General features: G+C 32.3%; 1 protein-coding gene across 1 annotated transcript; it reads left to right on the top strand.

The window, feature by feature from the left end:
• The first annotated feature begins 370 nt into the window (after positions 1-370).
• On the top strand, positions 371-13,263 carry LOC111982936 (probable LRR receptor-like serine/threonine-protein kinase At3g47570). The gene is made up of 4 exons (XM_065767773.1): positions 371-563; positions 9,802-9,873; positions 10,869-12,764; positions 12,908-13,263. The coding sequence occupies exons 1-4, from the start codon at positions 371-373 to the stop codon at positions 13,261-13,263; spliced, it is 2,517 nt and encodes an 838-aa protein (XP_065623845.1).
• Positions 13,264-13,912: the final 649 nt, after the last annotated feature.

Raw genomic sequence — 13,912 nt, 5'->3', positions numbered from 1 at the left:
AATAGTAGTGCGAAGAGTGAATAAAGTTTTCCTCTAAACTGGTTTGGAAAAGCTCCTTCAATCCAAGGTTGTCAAAATCGGGATCCTACGTAGGATCGTGAGAGGTAGGTGGGATCGTAAATCAACTTCGAAGTCTGTTCCTAAAACACCTGTGGAGTTGTGGAATGGGCGTAAGCCTAGTATGAGACATCTCCATATTTGGGGTTGTCCAGCACATGTGTTAAAAGGAAAGTCTGACAAGTTACAGTCTAAAACAGAAGTGGTTTTCTTTGTTGGGTATCCAAAAGGAACTGTTGGAGGTTTATTCTATAGTCATAAAGATAATAAAGTGTTTGTTAGCACAAATGCCAAATTCTTGGAAAATGACTATATGAATGATTATACTCCTAGAAGTAGAGTTGTGTTGGCTGAAATAAATGAACTTGTAAATGAACAACCAATAGATGAAACTAGGGACGATGTGGCTGTATTAGATACACCACAAGATTCTACTCATGACATATCTAGTACTCAGGTGCCTTGTCGTAGTGGGAGAATTGTTCGGCCTCCTATAAGATTCATAGGTTTAGGAGAAACTTATGAAGCTATCTCAGAAGAGGCTGAATCGGATCCCTATACCATGAAGAGGCAATGAATGATATAGATGCACATCATTGGGTCCAAGCTATGAAATCTGAATTAGATTCCATGTATTCTAATCAAGTTTGGGATCTTGTAGAGGCGCCTAACGGCATTAAACTTGTTGGTTGCAAATGGGTTTACAAGAGAAAGAGAGGGATAGATGAAAATGTTGAAACCTTTAAAGTAAGGCTAGTGGCGAAAGGGTATACACAAAAAGAATGTATTGATTATGATGAAACCTTTTCTCCAGTAGCAATACTTAAATCTATCAGAATTCTCTTATCCATTGCTGCTCATTATGATTATGCGATTTGGCAAATGGATGTTAAAACTGCATTTCTCAATGGCAATCTTGAAGAGGAAATTTATATGATGCAACCGAAAGGTTTCATAACTAAGAACCAAGAGCATATGGTATGCAAGTTGAAAAGGTCTATTTATGGACTTAAGCAAGCATCTAGGTCATGGAACATCAGATTTGATCAAGCAATCAAGACATTTGGTTTTGAACAAAATCTTGATGAACCATGTGTGTACAAAAGACATCAAGATAAAGTAGTAATGTTCCTAGTGCTTTATGTTGATGATATTCTACTCATTGGAAATGATGTAGGGGTAATGTCATCAGTAAAGGTTTGGTTGTCAAGCCAATTTGATATGAAGGACTTGGGTGAGGCTAACTTTATTCTAGGGATCAAGCTTTGGCGAGATCGCAAGAATAAGATGTTAGGCTTATCACAAGCTGGATATATAGATAAGGTTCTAGAACGGTTTAGCATGCAAAACTCCAAGAAAGGATTGCTTCCTTTCAGACATGGAGTTCCTCTGTCTGATGACCAAAGGCCTAAGACTCAAGAGGAAGAAGATATGATGAGACAAGTTCCTTATGCTTCTGCAGTAGGAAGTCTCATGTATGCCATGCTTTGTACTAGACCAGATATCTGCTATTCAGTTGGCATGGTCAGCCGATATCAATCAAATCCAGGACCAAAACATTGGCAAGCTGTAAAGCATATTCTCAAGTATCTACGGAGAACGAGAGATTATATGCTTGTTTACCAAAGTGAGGATTTGATACCTATTGGCTATACAGATTCAGATTTTCAATCGGATCTAGATTTCAGAAAATCCACTTCAGGATGTGTTTTCACCTTGGGAGGTGGAGCCATTAGTTGGCGGAGTATTAAGCAATCTTGTATTGCAGACTCCACCATGGAGGCAGAATATGTTGCTGCTTGTGAAGCAGCAAAGGAAGCTGTATGGCTCAAGAAGTTCCTTTCTGACCTTGGTGTAATAAGAATGGAGCAAGTTCCAATCACATTGTTTTGTGATAACAGTGGAGCAGTTGCACAATCTAAAGATCCAAGGAATCATAAGAAAGGAAAGCACATTGAGAGGAAGTACCATATCATTCGAGATATTGTTACTCGTGGAGATGTGGTGGTAGCAAAGATTGAAAGTGCAAATAATCTAGCAGATCCATTTACTAAAGCTTTGCCTCAAAGGACTTTCGAGTCACATTTGGAGAGAATGGGAGTTAGATTAGTGCACAATAGTCTTTAGGGCAAGTGGGAGATTGTTAGGATTAGTGCCCTTAAATCCTATTGTATGATGCTATGTATGATATTAAGTTTGACATTGTGTATGACATTATGTATGACTTAATATTGTGTTTAATGAATTTGTTTTATTATTATCTGAAATAATGGTAACATGAATATTAGGACATTATCATTTAGTCCATGAGATGCATAGTATGTGATTTATGTGAAAAGTCACAGAAGATATAAATCACAAGTTCTTTGTAAACTCAGAATTATAGTTCGTAGTCGGTGATGAAATTGGGCATTTCATCTGCGAAGACTATAACATATCAATCACGATGATTTGTCTTGATCATGGAAGTGGAGACTTCTGGTTGATGTGTTAATATGTTTTAAGAGTTAAGACATATTGAACTGGACCGTTGTGAGATTTATTATTTTCCTAATAACTGTCATATGAATAATAAATTTCACGACTTGTATTTGCATGAACTCTTAATCCTAAGAGAATAATGGACCTGATCATGAGGTGTAGGTTGTTTTGATATATCAGGAGTGAGATCTAAAGTAATGGTCAAAACCTCAGTATATTAGGCAGCCACATTTAGTGTTGATGGAACATGTATTCTCAAGATGGAATTCATAGTCTTTTAACGGAGATATAAAGTATTCCCTTGAGATAAGTTTAATGAGTTTGTTATTCAAAGAATTAGGCCTAACCACTTTAGTAAGACTAAAATATATATTTATGGAATTGGATTTCATAAATATATAATGAATAACATTAAAGGATTAAACCGGGTACTCAAGGATTAAGATGTAGTAATTTACAAAGTGGCAGTTTACATTAATGACTTTGTATTACTACGAATATTTAATGAAGGGGTTGCATGTATAATAAAGTCTTGGGATATAATTTATAGATAAGGCCTAGAGTGCAACTATATTTTTATAGTGGTATTAAATATAGTTAATGGTAACTTTGGACTTGTCAATAGTTGACAGAAAAGCCCAAGGCCCATTGGAGCTAGTGTCTTATTGGTCCCTTTTGGTCCCACTCCAAGCCACACACTTAAGCCCAATTGGAAAGGCCCAAGTAGCCAGCCCAATTAGATAATTGGTTAGATACAAAAGGCAAAAACGTACAGAATTTTTGGTGTGTGAAAAAAACAACATTGTAATGGTGGAAGTGAGTGTATGTCACTCTCCAATCATCGTTTTGTAACCAATTGAAAGACCACACTTCTTGGGCGTTAGTGGAATTGGAGTGAAGATTAAAAGTATTCCTAAGTGCTTTAATCTTCGGTTTTGTAATTCACCGCTTCAAGGTACACTCTCTTGTTTCTTTAATTCTGAAATTTCCTTTGTGCATGTTATCAATATCGAATGAAGTAGATCCGTTTTAAACTTATTTTTCCGCTGCGTTCATCTCTAATTTCCAACAGCAACAGCAAGATTTTGTGTGAGTTGTCATATTAAATTAGCAGGTCTACAAAACACCTTTGCTCCCTTTTGTAAATCAAGAAGTTATTCACAATTTAAAGCAATGCATTAGTGATGCGCGAGAAGTATAACATACTTCATTGTCGGTAGATCCCAAACTTGGATGGCTGATTCATAAGCTGCAGCAACAGCATTCACATCATGAGGATCCCATGCTCCTCCAGATAAGTTGTGCAACATGAAAACTGACTCTTTTTATTGTACGTAGATTTTGGAAGGAGGCCCAAATGAGAATCAGCACGAGAATTAAAGAGTAAAATATTTACACTATGCAGTTACTCCACAACTACAGTGATTAATTGCATATGGTATAAAAAACATTTACGATAATTTTAAACAAGAAAATAGAACTCTACTTTAAGATAGTTCAATAGTTACAACAGTGGGAGAGAGGAGAGAGAGGAGATCTAAACCCCTAAACGTTTCTATTGAAAATATTATGAGATGTCAGTTGTTACAAAACTCTTGGCTGTCTCGCCAACTAATAGTTTAAGAGATTATATGCAGCAATAAATTACATTAGACAATCCGCATAAATTGAAGAAATTCGACATACGTCGAGAAAGCAGAAAGTGAGCAATATCTTCCAAGCCATTTGGCCAACAAGTGGCCCAATCAAAAGCATAATCACTACAAAGTACAGACATACTAAGCCCAATTTCAATACCTTACAAGCTGTGTTTTCTTAATTTTGGAAAATTCTTGATTGGGCATAGAATTTGAGTTCTAATCTTATTACCTTACATTTCGTTGATTAGTATGAGATTTGGTAGGTAATCTTTAAGTTGTCGAGGTCATAAAAAGGCCTACGCCCAAATTCTATAATCCACTACTAATATAAAAGGAGATGCCTAAAAAATATTAAGGGAGTTTGCATAATTAAAACTCAAGTGCATAATTAAATGAAAAACCTTGAATTCAATCATGTAAAAAAAATAATTGAAAGCATATTTAAGTGGTAACATCAATGTAATTAAGAATTATGAACAACCCAAATTACTAAACATTAAAAAAATAAAAGTAGATAAACTTACATAAGAATTGAATTTTTGTCTTTGAAAGTGAGGTAGGAGACACCAAATTTCACCCTATCAAAACAAAATGTGTAAATATTAACTTCAAGCAATTTTTTTGAGAAAACTAAATACCAAAAGTATTGTTACTCACTAAAAAAAAAACAAAAAAAAAACATGAATAATTAAAAAAACAAACAAAATTGGGAATTTATTTTTTGAAGTGAAGATGGATTGAATTTGAGAGAAAAACAAAAAACCCTAAAAAGTAATAGATACTTGTACGTTCAAAATATTTAAAAAAAAAGAAAAGAAAAAGAAAATCATGAATCTAGCTTTATTATTTATAGTGACCTAAAAATCTAAAGATGAGAGTCATGGTATAATAAAATTATTATCCATAATCATTTCTATATTTATCCAACAAACAACATTTCAAACACAGTAAACTTCAACAAAAAGAAAAAGGTTGATAAGAAGTTGTTTTTATTTAAAACAATAATTTTTTAAGTTGTGAAGAAGTTGATATATAAGCAAATAAAAGAAGGAATTTATTTAAAATTAAATACCATAAATATAAAACAAAAGGTATTTGAAAAAAAAAGGTAGATAACAAATTTTTTTATTAATTCCTTCCGTGTGTATATCCTCCCAATGAAAGTAGTTTTTTTTAAAAATATTTTTTTTACATGTAGTGTAGTAATTAAAAAAAAAAAAGAAAGTTATTGCTTTTTTTTATAATACACTACACATAAAAAGAAAAAAAAAAGGATTAGATGAAGAATTTGAATTGTAATCAAGTTAAGATTTTTATCAACTTAGAAATTATAGGAGTATAAAAATTATATATATATATATATATGTAGGGTCAGTTTTTGTCGCCTAAGCCCAAAAGAGATGGGTTAAAGGCCCAACGAACCCAGAACAATAAATTTGTAGAGAGTGGATTGAAAGAGCTGGGCTGAATATGAAGCACAGAACAGTTGGCTGGGTTACGTGCAGTGATGATAATGTGAACTGAAGCTTAGATAACTCTCTGAATGAATGTTCGAAGAGGCGTTTTATTGAATGAACCGTGATTATAAGATTTAGAGCTACAGTGGAGCTTTTTTTTCCCTTTTTCTCTCTTTTTTTGCCGATCCCCTATTATCAGGGACCCTTCTTCTTTATATAGCATCCCTTCCTATAATCTCCATCGTCCACTTGTTCTTCATCCACGCATCCACTCGAGTGCATGTCACGTCGTGTGTCTACTTTAATTCTTTGAGTTACGGTAGCTGAGGTTGCACTGTTCAGGGGTCTTCTCCACATAAATGCGGCCAAAAAAGCTGTTGCAGCGCATTAAATGCGGTGGTACCAACCTTTCCTTCAGATATCTTTTAGTTTTGATCATTTCCGGATCCACTCAGGGTCTATCATCACCGTTGGGATCGCTGAGGAGATTAGTTGGACTTTTCACACGTTCGTTTGATCAAAGCTCATCATAGCCGAGGAGAAAGACATCCTTGGACAAATGGTGGCCTCCTCGGACGACACTCCCCTTCTGCTTCTGGGCTTCCTGCTTTAGATGGGCCACCCCAACCACCTATTAATTCTCGGAAACACTATGGCCCTTAACAGTGGGTTTCGGGCCCATTAAGTAGCTTTGGGCTTTTCCTCCCACAATATATATTTTAAAAATCTAAAAAAAACTTCTGCAATTGGTGAAGTTACTTTGTGCAACCACAGCTTTTAAGCCAAACTTTTATTATATAGTATACTAATCGCTAACTCGTGCGATGTACGAGATAGTTAAATAAAAATTAAAAGTATTTATTTTGCTTAAAGATCTATGACTTAACTTAAAAATTGTATAACTTGAAAATGAATGAAAAAAGTAATTTTTTGTTCAATATAATGGTTCAGAAAAATTCTTTTTCTTTCATATTATTGGTTCTACATAACACATTCCGGCGTGGGCTATTGTATGGTGATGACTTCACACAGTACTCAACTGCAATTAAATCTACTATCCACTACCAATGTAATCTATGTTATCTATACTATTATTTAAGGGGTTTTCCTGTTTGGATTCCTCATTTTTTAGTTAAAAAATGCTCCTACATCCCTATGTTTAAGTAGAGACAAAATTAAAGGACAATCTGGTAAAAATGCAACTTTAACTCCTACTAAAACATTGCTTAAAAAATAGAACCACTCTATTAATTTTCAAATTAATTTATTCACTTATAAATTAGATTTTCAAAATAAAAATTATATATATAAAATAAAAAACACAGTTCTTAATTATCAAAAAAAAAAAAAACACAGTTTTTTTCTACAAAATAGGACCACTAACAAAAAAAAAAAAAAAAGCCTCATCACATGCGCAAAGCGGGTGTGATGAGGCTAGTCTTGATACTAGATCTACAAATTGCATTCTCATTTCCTCCATCATTTAGAAGGTAACTGAAGTAATAATTGTATGTAATGTATAAATTTTATTCTTTTACAGTATAAAATTATTAAAATAAAATCTAATGTTCTGGAAATTTTTTGAAATAGAATTTTTAAATTTTTAAAACTTAGTTAATAGAGTTTTTTTTTTTACCTAAAAGTGAACTATCACAATTAAGGAGAATTTAACCATTTTTTGCAAAGTAAAGATTAACATAGGCCCAATTTTTATTTTATAGCATAGGACGTTACAGTTAGATTCGTACCATGTGTAATACGTTAGTCCATTATGATAGTTCCAAATAATATCCTAAAACCTATCTGTGGGGCCCGTGGGCCTGATAGCCTCGGCCCATCGTGTAGCAGGCCCAAGGCCCACGCCGAGGAATACTGACAATTCAAGGCTAAATTGGGGAAAGCCTCTTTTCTGGATCCACGCCGAGGACCTCCTCGTCCTCGGCCTGACAAGGATGATTTTTGGGAAAAGNAGCATTAGGAATAATCACATCATTGATACCATATCATGATGGTTGCAAATAGTAATATTATCATTCATGACTAATAGATGAACAATGAAACTATGAATTAACAATTTAACAATTTAAATACCAAGTTTATAAACTGCAACAACACATATACAGAAGACTCTATAAATTGGAACATACTTCTTCTGTCATTTTCATTATTCAATCAAAACTAAAGTTTCAAAGATAATTCCAATTCCATTAAACCCAATACATACATACACATGAACGTAAAGAATTCCAAAAATAAAAACAACAATCTCCAAAAGCCTCTGCCTAATACAATCACTATTTTGAGTTTTTTCAAATTGTGCGTTCTTTAGTTTTTTTCCTTTTATGTTTCGTCAAACTTTTTCTAATTGACCAAAATATCTCTCATATATGTTAATATTAAACATGATAAGAAAGCTTTACATGACTTTTGTTTTGAAGGCGCTCCAAGAACCAAAATCAATGCAAGAGATTGTACAGCAGAATGGTGTTGGAAGAATAGTCCAAAAAAAAAAAAAAAAACTCTTTAAAATATAATATAGAAATGAAAAGCCGAACTGAAATTGTAACAAATAATCTCTAAAAAAAAACTATTTATAATCTAATATAGGGTTATGAATTCCTAATCAAATTTGGTTATATAATTTTTTTTTTAAACGATGAATATGTTGGTAGAGTCCATTTTATATAAAAATTTAAATCCTATTGAAATTAAAAATGATAATTATAGAGTTTAAATCCTATTGAAATTATAATTTCTAATCAATGTTAATATAAAAAAAGAAAAAAAGAAGAGAAAGAAACGTGATTGAAAGATATAAGGAAATATGATAGTTTTTTTTTTTTTTAAATGTCATCAACGTAGGAATTATTAAATTAATGGAGATATATTCCCTTTTTTGGGATAGATTTATATTAATGGAGTTATTATATAGTTTGTTAGGATTATCTAAAAATTCCTTGATTAGGTGATAATTTTGGTCTCCTTTGAGTATGGTGGTTTTATGGCACCAAACAACAAATTTAATAAATTTTCAGCAATTTGGTGCTATAAAATAAATCACATTAAAAAATATAAATAAAAAATACTGATGTGAAAAATTGTGGAAAGGTCGACTAAAAGTCAAATGCTTCGGTTATATATATATATAGATTATTATAGAATCAATAAAGAGTTCTTCATGATAATGACATAATATTTTTCATAATATATTTTGACTAATTATATGATACTATAGAGGTACAATAATATGATGCATTCTTTCTTTTCACATAATGATGTAAGTTATAATATTTTCTTCATGTTTGGTCTTAATTTATTTTTCAAACCTAGTATTAGAGTTAGTATAACTATTGGTATACTTAAACTACTTCATAATTTAAGTTGAATATATATATATATATATATTTCAAACAAGTAAAAAAATTCAATAAATAGTTCATTAATATATGAAGTTAATATAAGATATTAAAAAAAGTCATTTAAATAATTAAAAGTAAAATGAAAAAAATAAGTTAACTTAAAAGTATTAAGAATATGATCATATACCCGAAAATTTTAAAATAATATATATATGCCTTGGTTTTTTAAGACATTGAAAGTTGACTTTTGTTTGAATTAACTTAGAAGTGTCAATATAATATATATATATATATATATATATATATATATTTATATATCTTAGATTTCATTTCCAACTATTAAAAGGTGAGCTAATTGAAAAATTCATCAAAATCTATATATCATTTTAAAAGATTTTATTTTATTTTTTAAAAACAACAACATATAAATTTCGCCAACTGAGTTTGGAGATATTATTAAAATATACCATGTCAATGTGGTAAGTTGTTATTAATTCTAATTTGAACATATCACTGAAATTACATTTTTATTTACCAATAACAACCCATAATAACTTAGTATTTAGGATTTGTCATGAAAATGTTATAAATATAGCATTTTTCTCGAATCATTTGAAAATTCTAAATTTATAGTTTCCCAAAATTTTCCACATTAGACAGGTATTTTCCTTAATTAAGAAAGCGCGGAAAGATTAAAGCTTTAAAATTGATTATTTTAGCTTCTAAATAAAAAGCTCGTATTTTATCACTAGTTAAGTTAAGCCTACTAGCTCTTTGATCACTTGTATACATTTTGAAATTTTGCAGGAGTAATTCCAAAAAGTTTGGGAAACTGTACATCCCTTGAGATAATTCACTTGGATGATAACAAATTTACAGGTATGATGATAACCACTTAAATTTAAATACAACTTCCCTTTCTGCTCCAAGATTGTTTGAAAATTTAAAAAATTAGGTCTAGCTATCAAGTGCAATTTTTTAGTGTATCATTTTCTTTTCTTTCTTTTTTTCTTTTTCTTGTTAGAAATTGTTTTGTCTTCATGGTGTACTATATGCTCTTTTCTCACATAAAAGAAAGTTTCATGACTCATCAATAGGTTAAGTACATGAAATTCACTTTTATGTGTGAAATATTTATAGCATACTAGGTATATGGAATAATTTCTCATCCAACCAGGGTGGTGAATATATATATATATATATATATATTTGTTTTTTGAGAAACTCAGGGTGGTGAATATTGTATACACATGGTGCAGTGTGTTTATAAAGACCACATTAATTAGAGAAGTAATTAGTGTATCCGGTATGTATTACAAGTCTTAGTGTCTTACCAAAAAAATTGTTACAAACTGATATGTTCGTTTATGGTGATTCCAATAGACAAGCATACTAGTGGAGATTCTGGAGAATCAATTTTTCACTATGAATGGAATAAAGCCTAACAGGCCTAAACTTTATAAGTCGTACACAGATAACAAATATAGAGTAAGTAGAATAAACTAAAAGTACCATCCTTGAAGAAAAGATTTAAAGGGGCAGGTTTTCCACCTTGGCTAAAAAAAATGAATTTTCTTTCAATATCTACATAGAGTGATCAGTTGGAAATTATCATTATTAGATGTCATTATTTGAAATATCATGAGTTGTCAACCAATTGAGCAATAATTAAGAATTTTGGCTCAAACTTACCCTTTTTTTATGGAAGGCTCAAACTTACTTAGTACATAGAATAGTTGTGACCTTTTATATGATAGTTTCAATCAATTTTTCTAAAAACATAGGATGTATATTTCAAAGAGAAAAAAAAAAAAAAAAAAAAAAAAAAAATTGTGGATAATGAGGTTTGAATTTGTTTTGATTTATTGTGCCAGGTGAAGTACCACTCGAGATTGCCGCTCTTCAAAATCTAACGGAAGTAACTTTAGCTAATAACAGCTTAAGTAATCACATCCCCGATGCAATCTTCAATAGCTCAAAGATTGAACTCATTAGTCTATACATGAACCAGCTCTCGGGCTATCTTCCATTAAGTATAGGCAATTGGCTTCCAAATCTTAAGGTGCTTTATCTATGGGGTAATGAATTAGAGGGAAAAATCCCCAGTTCTATCTCAAATGCTTCTATGCTCACTGAACTTGAGTTTGGTGCAAACTATTTCTTTGGCTCTATTCCTAATACTTTGGGAAATTTAAGGCATTTGGAGAGACTCAACTTAGTCAGCAATTATTTGACCAGAGATTCTTCAACTCTAGAATTAAGTTTTCTTTCATCTTTGGCAAACTGCAAAAATTTGACAACTATAGTGCTAGGAGATAATCCATTGAATGGCACCCTTCCAATTTCCATGGGAAATTTCTCTAATTCTCTTGTAGAATTTGTAATGTTTAACTGCAACATAAAAGGCAGCATTCCTACAGGGATTGCTAATTTAAGCAACTTGATGGCTCTACACTTAGAATACAATGAATTGGTTGGATCTATTCCAACTACAGTCGGAGGAATGAGAAAGATCCAAGGTTTGTATCTTCAACACAATAGATTGCAAGGATCCATCCCAAATGGTATTTGTCATTTAAGAAACTTGGCAGAATTATTTTTAAATCATAATCAGTTTCTTGGACCAATACCAACATGTTGGGGAAGTTTTTCAAAACTTCAAAAATTGTACTTGAATTCCAACAAGCTGACTTCCATACCCCCATCCTTTTGGAGTCTTACAGAAATACTGCAAATAAACTTGTCCTCTAATTCTTTAAGTGGCCATCTATCGTTAGATATTGGTAATTGGGAGCATGTAACAGAAATGGACTTATCATGGAATAAACTATCAGGTGATATCCATGCTATTAGAGGCTTATGTTCTTTGGTAAACTTGTCCTTAGCACATAACAAATTTCAGGGTCCTATTCCTCAATCATTTGGTATGTTGATAAGCATGCAAAACTTGGATCTATCTGATAACAACTTCTCAGGAGAAATTCCCAAGTCTCTAACGAAACTCGAATATCTTAATTATTTTAATGTGTCCTTCAATAGATTGCAAGGTGAAATTCCATTTGGGGGTGCCATTGCTCAATCCCCACCTTCATCATTCACAGGAAATCAAGCATTATGTGGTCCACCCCAACTTAAAGTTCCACCTTGTGAAACAAGTAATGTTGGACAATCAACCACTACAGTTCTAGTAAGGTATATATTACCGACAATGATGGCAACAATACTTGCATTATTCCTCATATTTGCTCTGCTGAGACGCCGAAAGAGAGATGCAAAACAAAAAAGTCAAGAAGATTTGTTACCTCTAGCAACATGGAGAAGAATAACATATCTAGAACTTGAACAAGCAACAGATGGATTCAGCGAAAGTAACTTAGTTGGGAAAGGGAGTTTTGGCTCGGTGTACAGAGGGACACTTTCAGATGGGACTAGTGTTGCCGTAAAGGTTTTTAATTTGAATATAGAAGGAGGGTTTAAGAGTTTCGAAGCTGAATGTGATGTATTGGGTAGTATTCGCCACCGTAATCTTGTGAAAATTATCAGTAGCTGTAGTAGCATTGATTTTAAAGCCTTGGTATTAGAGTACATGCCCAAAGGGAGCCTTAAGAAGTGGTTGTATTCTCATAACCACTTCTTGGATATGATAGAAAGATTGAACGTGATGATAGATGTTGCACTTGTGAGCGACTTTGGCATTTCAAAATTCCTAGGCAATGAAGACTCTATGACACAAACTATGACGCTGGCCACTATTGGTTACATGGCACCAGGTGATGTTTTTAGTTTACAATTCAATTTATGTTTACAAACACAAACACAAAGTTATCTTTGAAAAGTATTAAGTATTTTTCATTTTACTATCAAGGAAAGATATTGGATATTTTCTAACAATAAATTTCAATCAAAATTGTAGAGTATGGATCACAAGGGATCATTTCCACACGTGGTGATGTGTATAGTTATGGCATTTTGTTAATGGAAACATTCACAAGAAAGAATCCCACAGATGAAATGTTTTCTGGAGAAATGAGCCTAAAAGGTTGGGTAAAACAATCATTACCCCTTTCAGTAATTGAAGTTATTGATGCTAGTTTGTTGAAGAGAGGTGAAGAGAATTTTAATGCTAAGCTGGATTGTATGTTGTCTGTTATGCAATTGGCTATGGATTGTTCAATAGAGGCACCTGAAGAGAGGTCAAACATGAGAGATGTCGTAACAACACTCAAAAATATCAAATTGAAGTTTCTAAAGGATGTCGGAGAAGATTGAGAATAGTAAATTTGTCTATGGTTTTTCCTTGTTTTGTTTTGACTAATTATATTTTGTAGGTAATGCTACTCCCCTAAAAAACTTGTTGGAGCAAAGTAGCTCAAAGCAATTTGTGTTTACAATAATGTTAAAGGATGTATGATTAACTATATATACTAGCATGTAACTCGTGCTTATGCACGGAAATGGTTAATTGTAGTAATGTTATTAATGTTAAGTGTGGGTTATTAAACAATTTTCATGATATTGTTTTTGTTAAGTTTCTCATCATTATACATATATCCTTACGTATAGAAATATTTAATAGTAGATTCTGTATAAAAGTTATAATAGGCCACAATCTGAATGACCCCTTGTGATTAAACTAATTAATTACTTAGCCAAGTTATTAATTAATCAATTTATCATGCAATTGCGTGGAAGCACAAACAAATTACCAAAAACTAAATATACAGCGGAAATTAAATAACACGGTGATTTGTTTACGAATGGGGAAAAACCCCGCGGCAAAAACCCCATCGGGTGATTTTCAGGTCACCACTCCCGAAACTCCACTGTTATCAAATCAAGCGGTTGCAAGTAAAAGAATCCCAAGTACCTTACCAACCTACAGTTGAACCCTTACCCCAATACCCAATTGGACTTGATC

The sequence above is a fragment of the Quercus suber genome, unplaced genomic scaffold (assembly GCF_002906115.3).
Source record: "Quercus suber isolate HL8 unplaced genomic scaffold, Cork oak 2.0 scaffold_846, whole genome shotgun sequence".
Classification (NCBI taxonomy): domain Eukaryota; kingdom Viridiplantae; phylum Streptophyta; class Magnoliopsida; order Fagales; family Fagaceae; genus Quercus; species Quercus suber.
The sequence above is the reverse complement of the archived record's forward strand: the minus strand, read 5'-3'. Positions and strand labels throughout refer to the sequence as shown.

What these genes read in the sequence shown, in the direction of transcription:
- LOC111982936 (XM_065767773.1), top strand. Translation starts at nt 371, where the DNA reads ATGAATGATTATACTCCTAGAAGTAGAGTTGTGTTGGCTGAAATAAAT. An exon ending in GGATGATAACAAATTTACAG is followed by an intron (nt 9,874 to 10,868) that starts GTATGATGATAA and finishes TTATTGTGCCAG; the next exon opens with GTGAAGTACCACTCGAGATT. An exon ending in TATTGGTTACATGGCACCAG is followed by an intron (nt 12,765 to 12,907) that starts GTGATGTTTTTA and finishes TCAAAATTGTAG; the next exon opens with AGTATGGATCACAAGGGATC.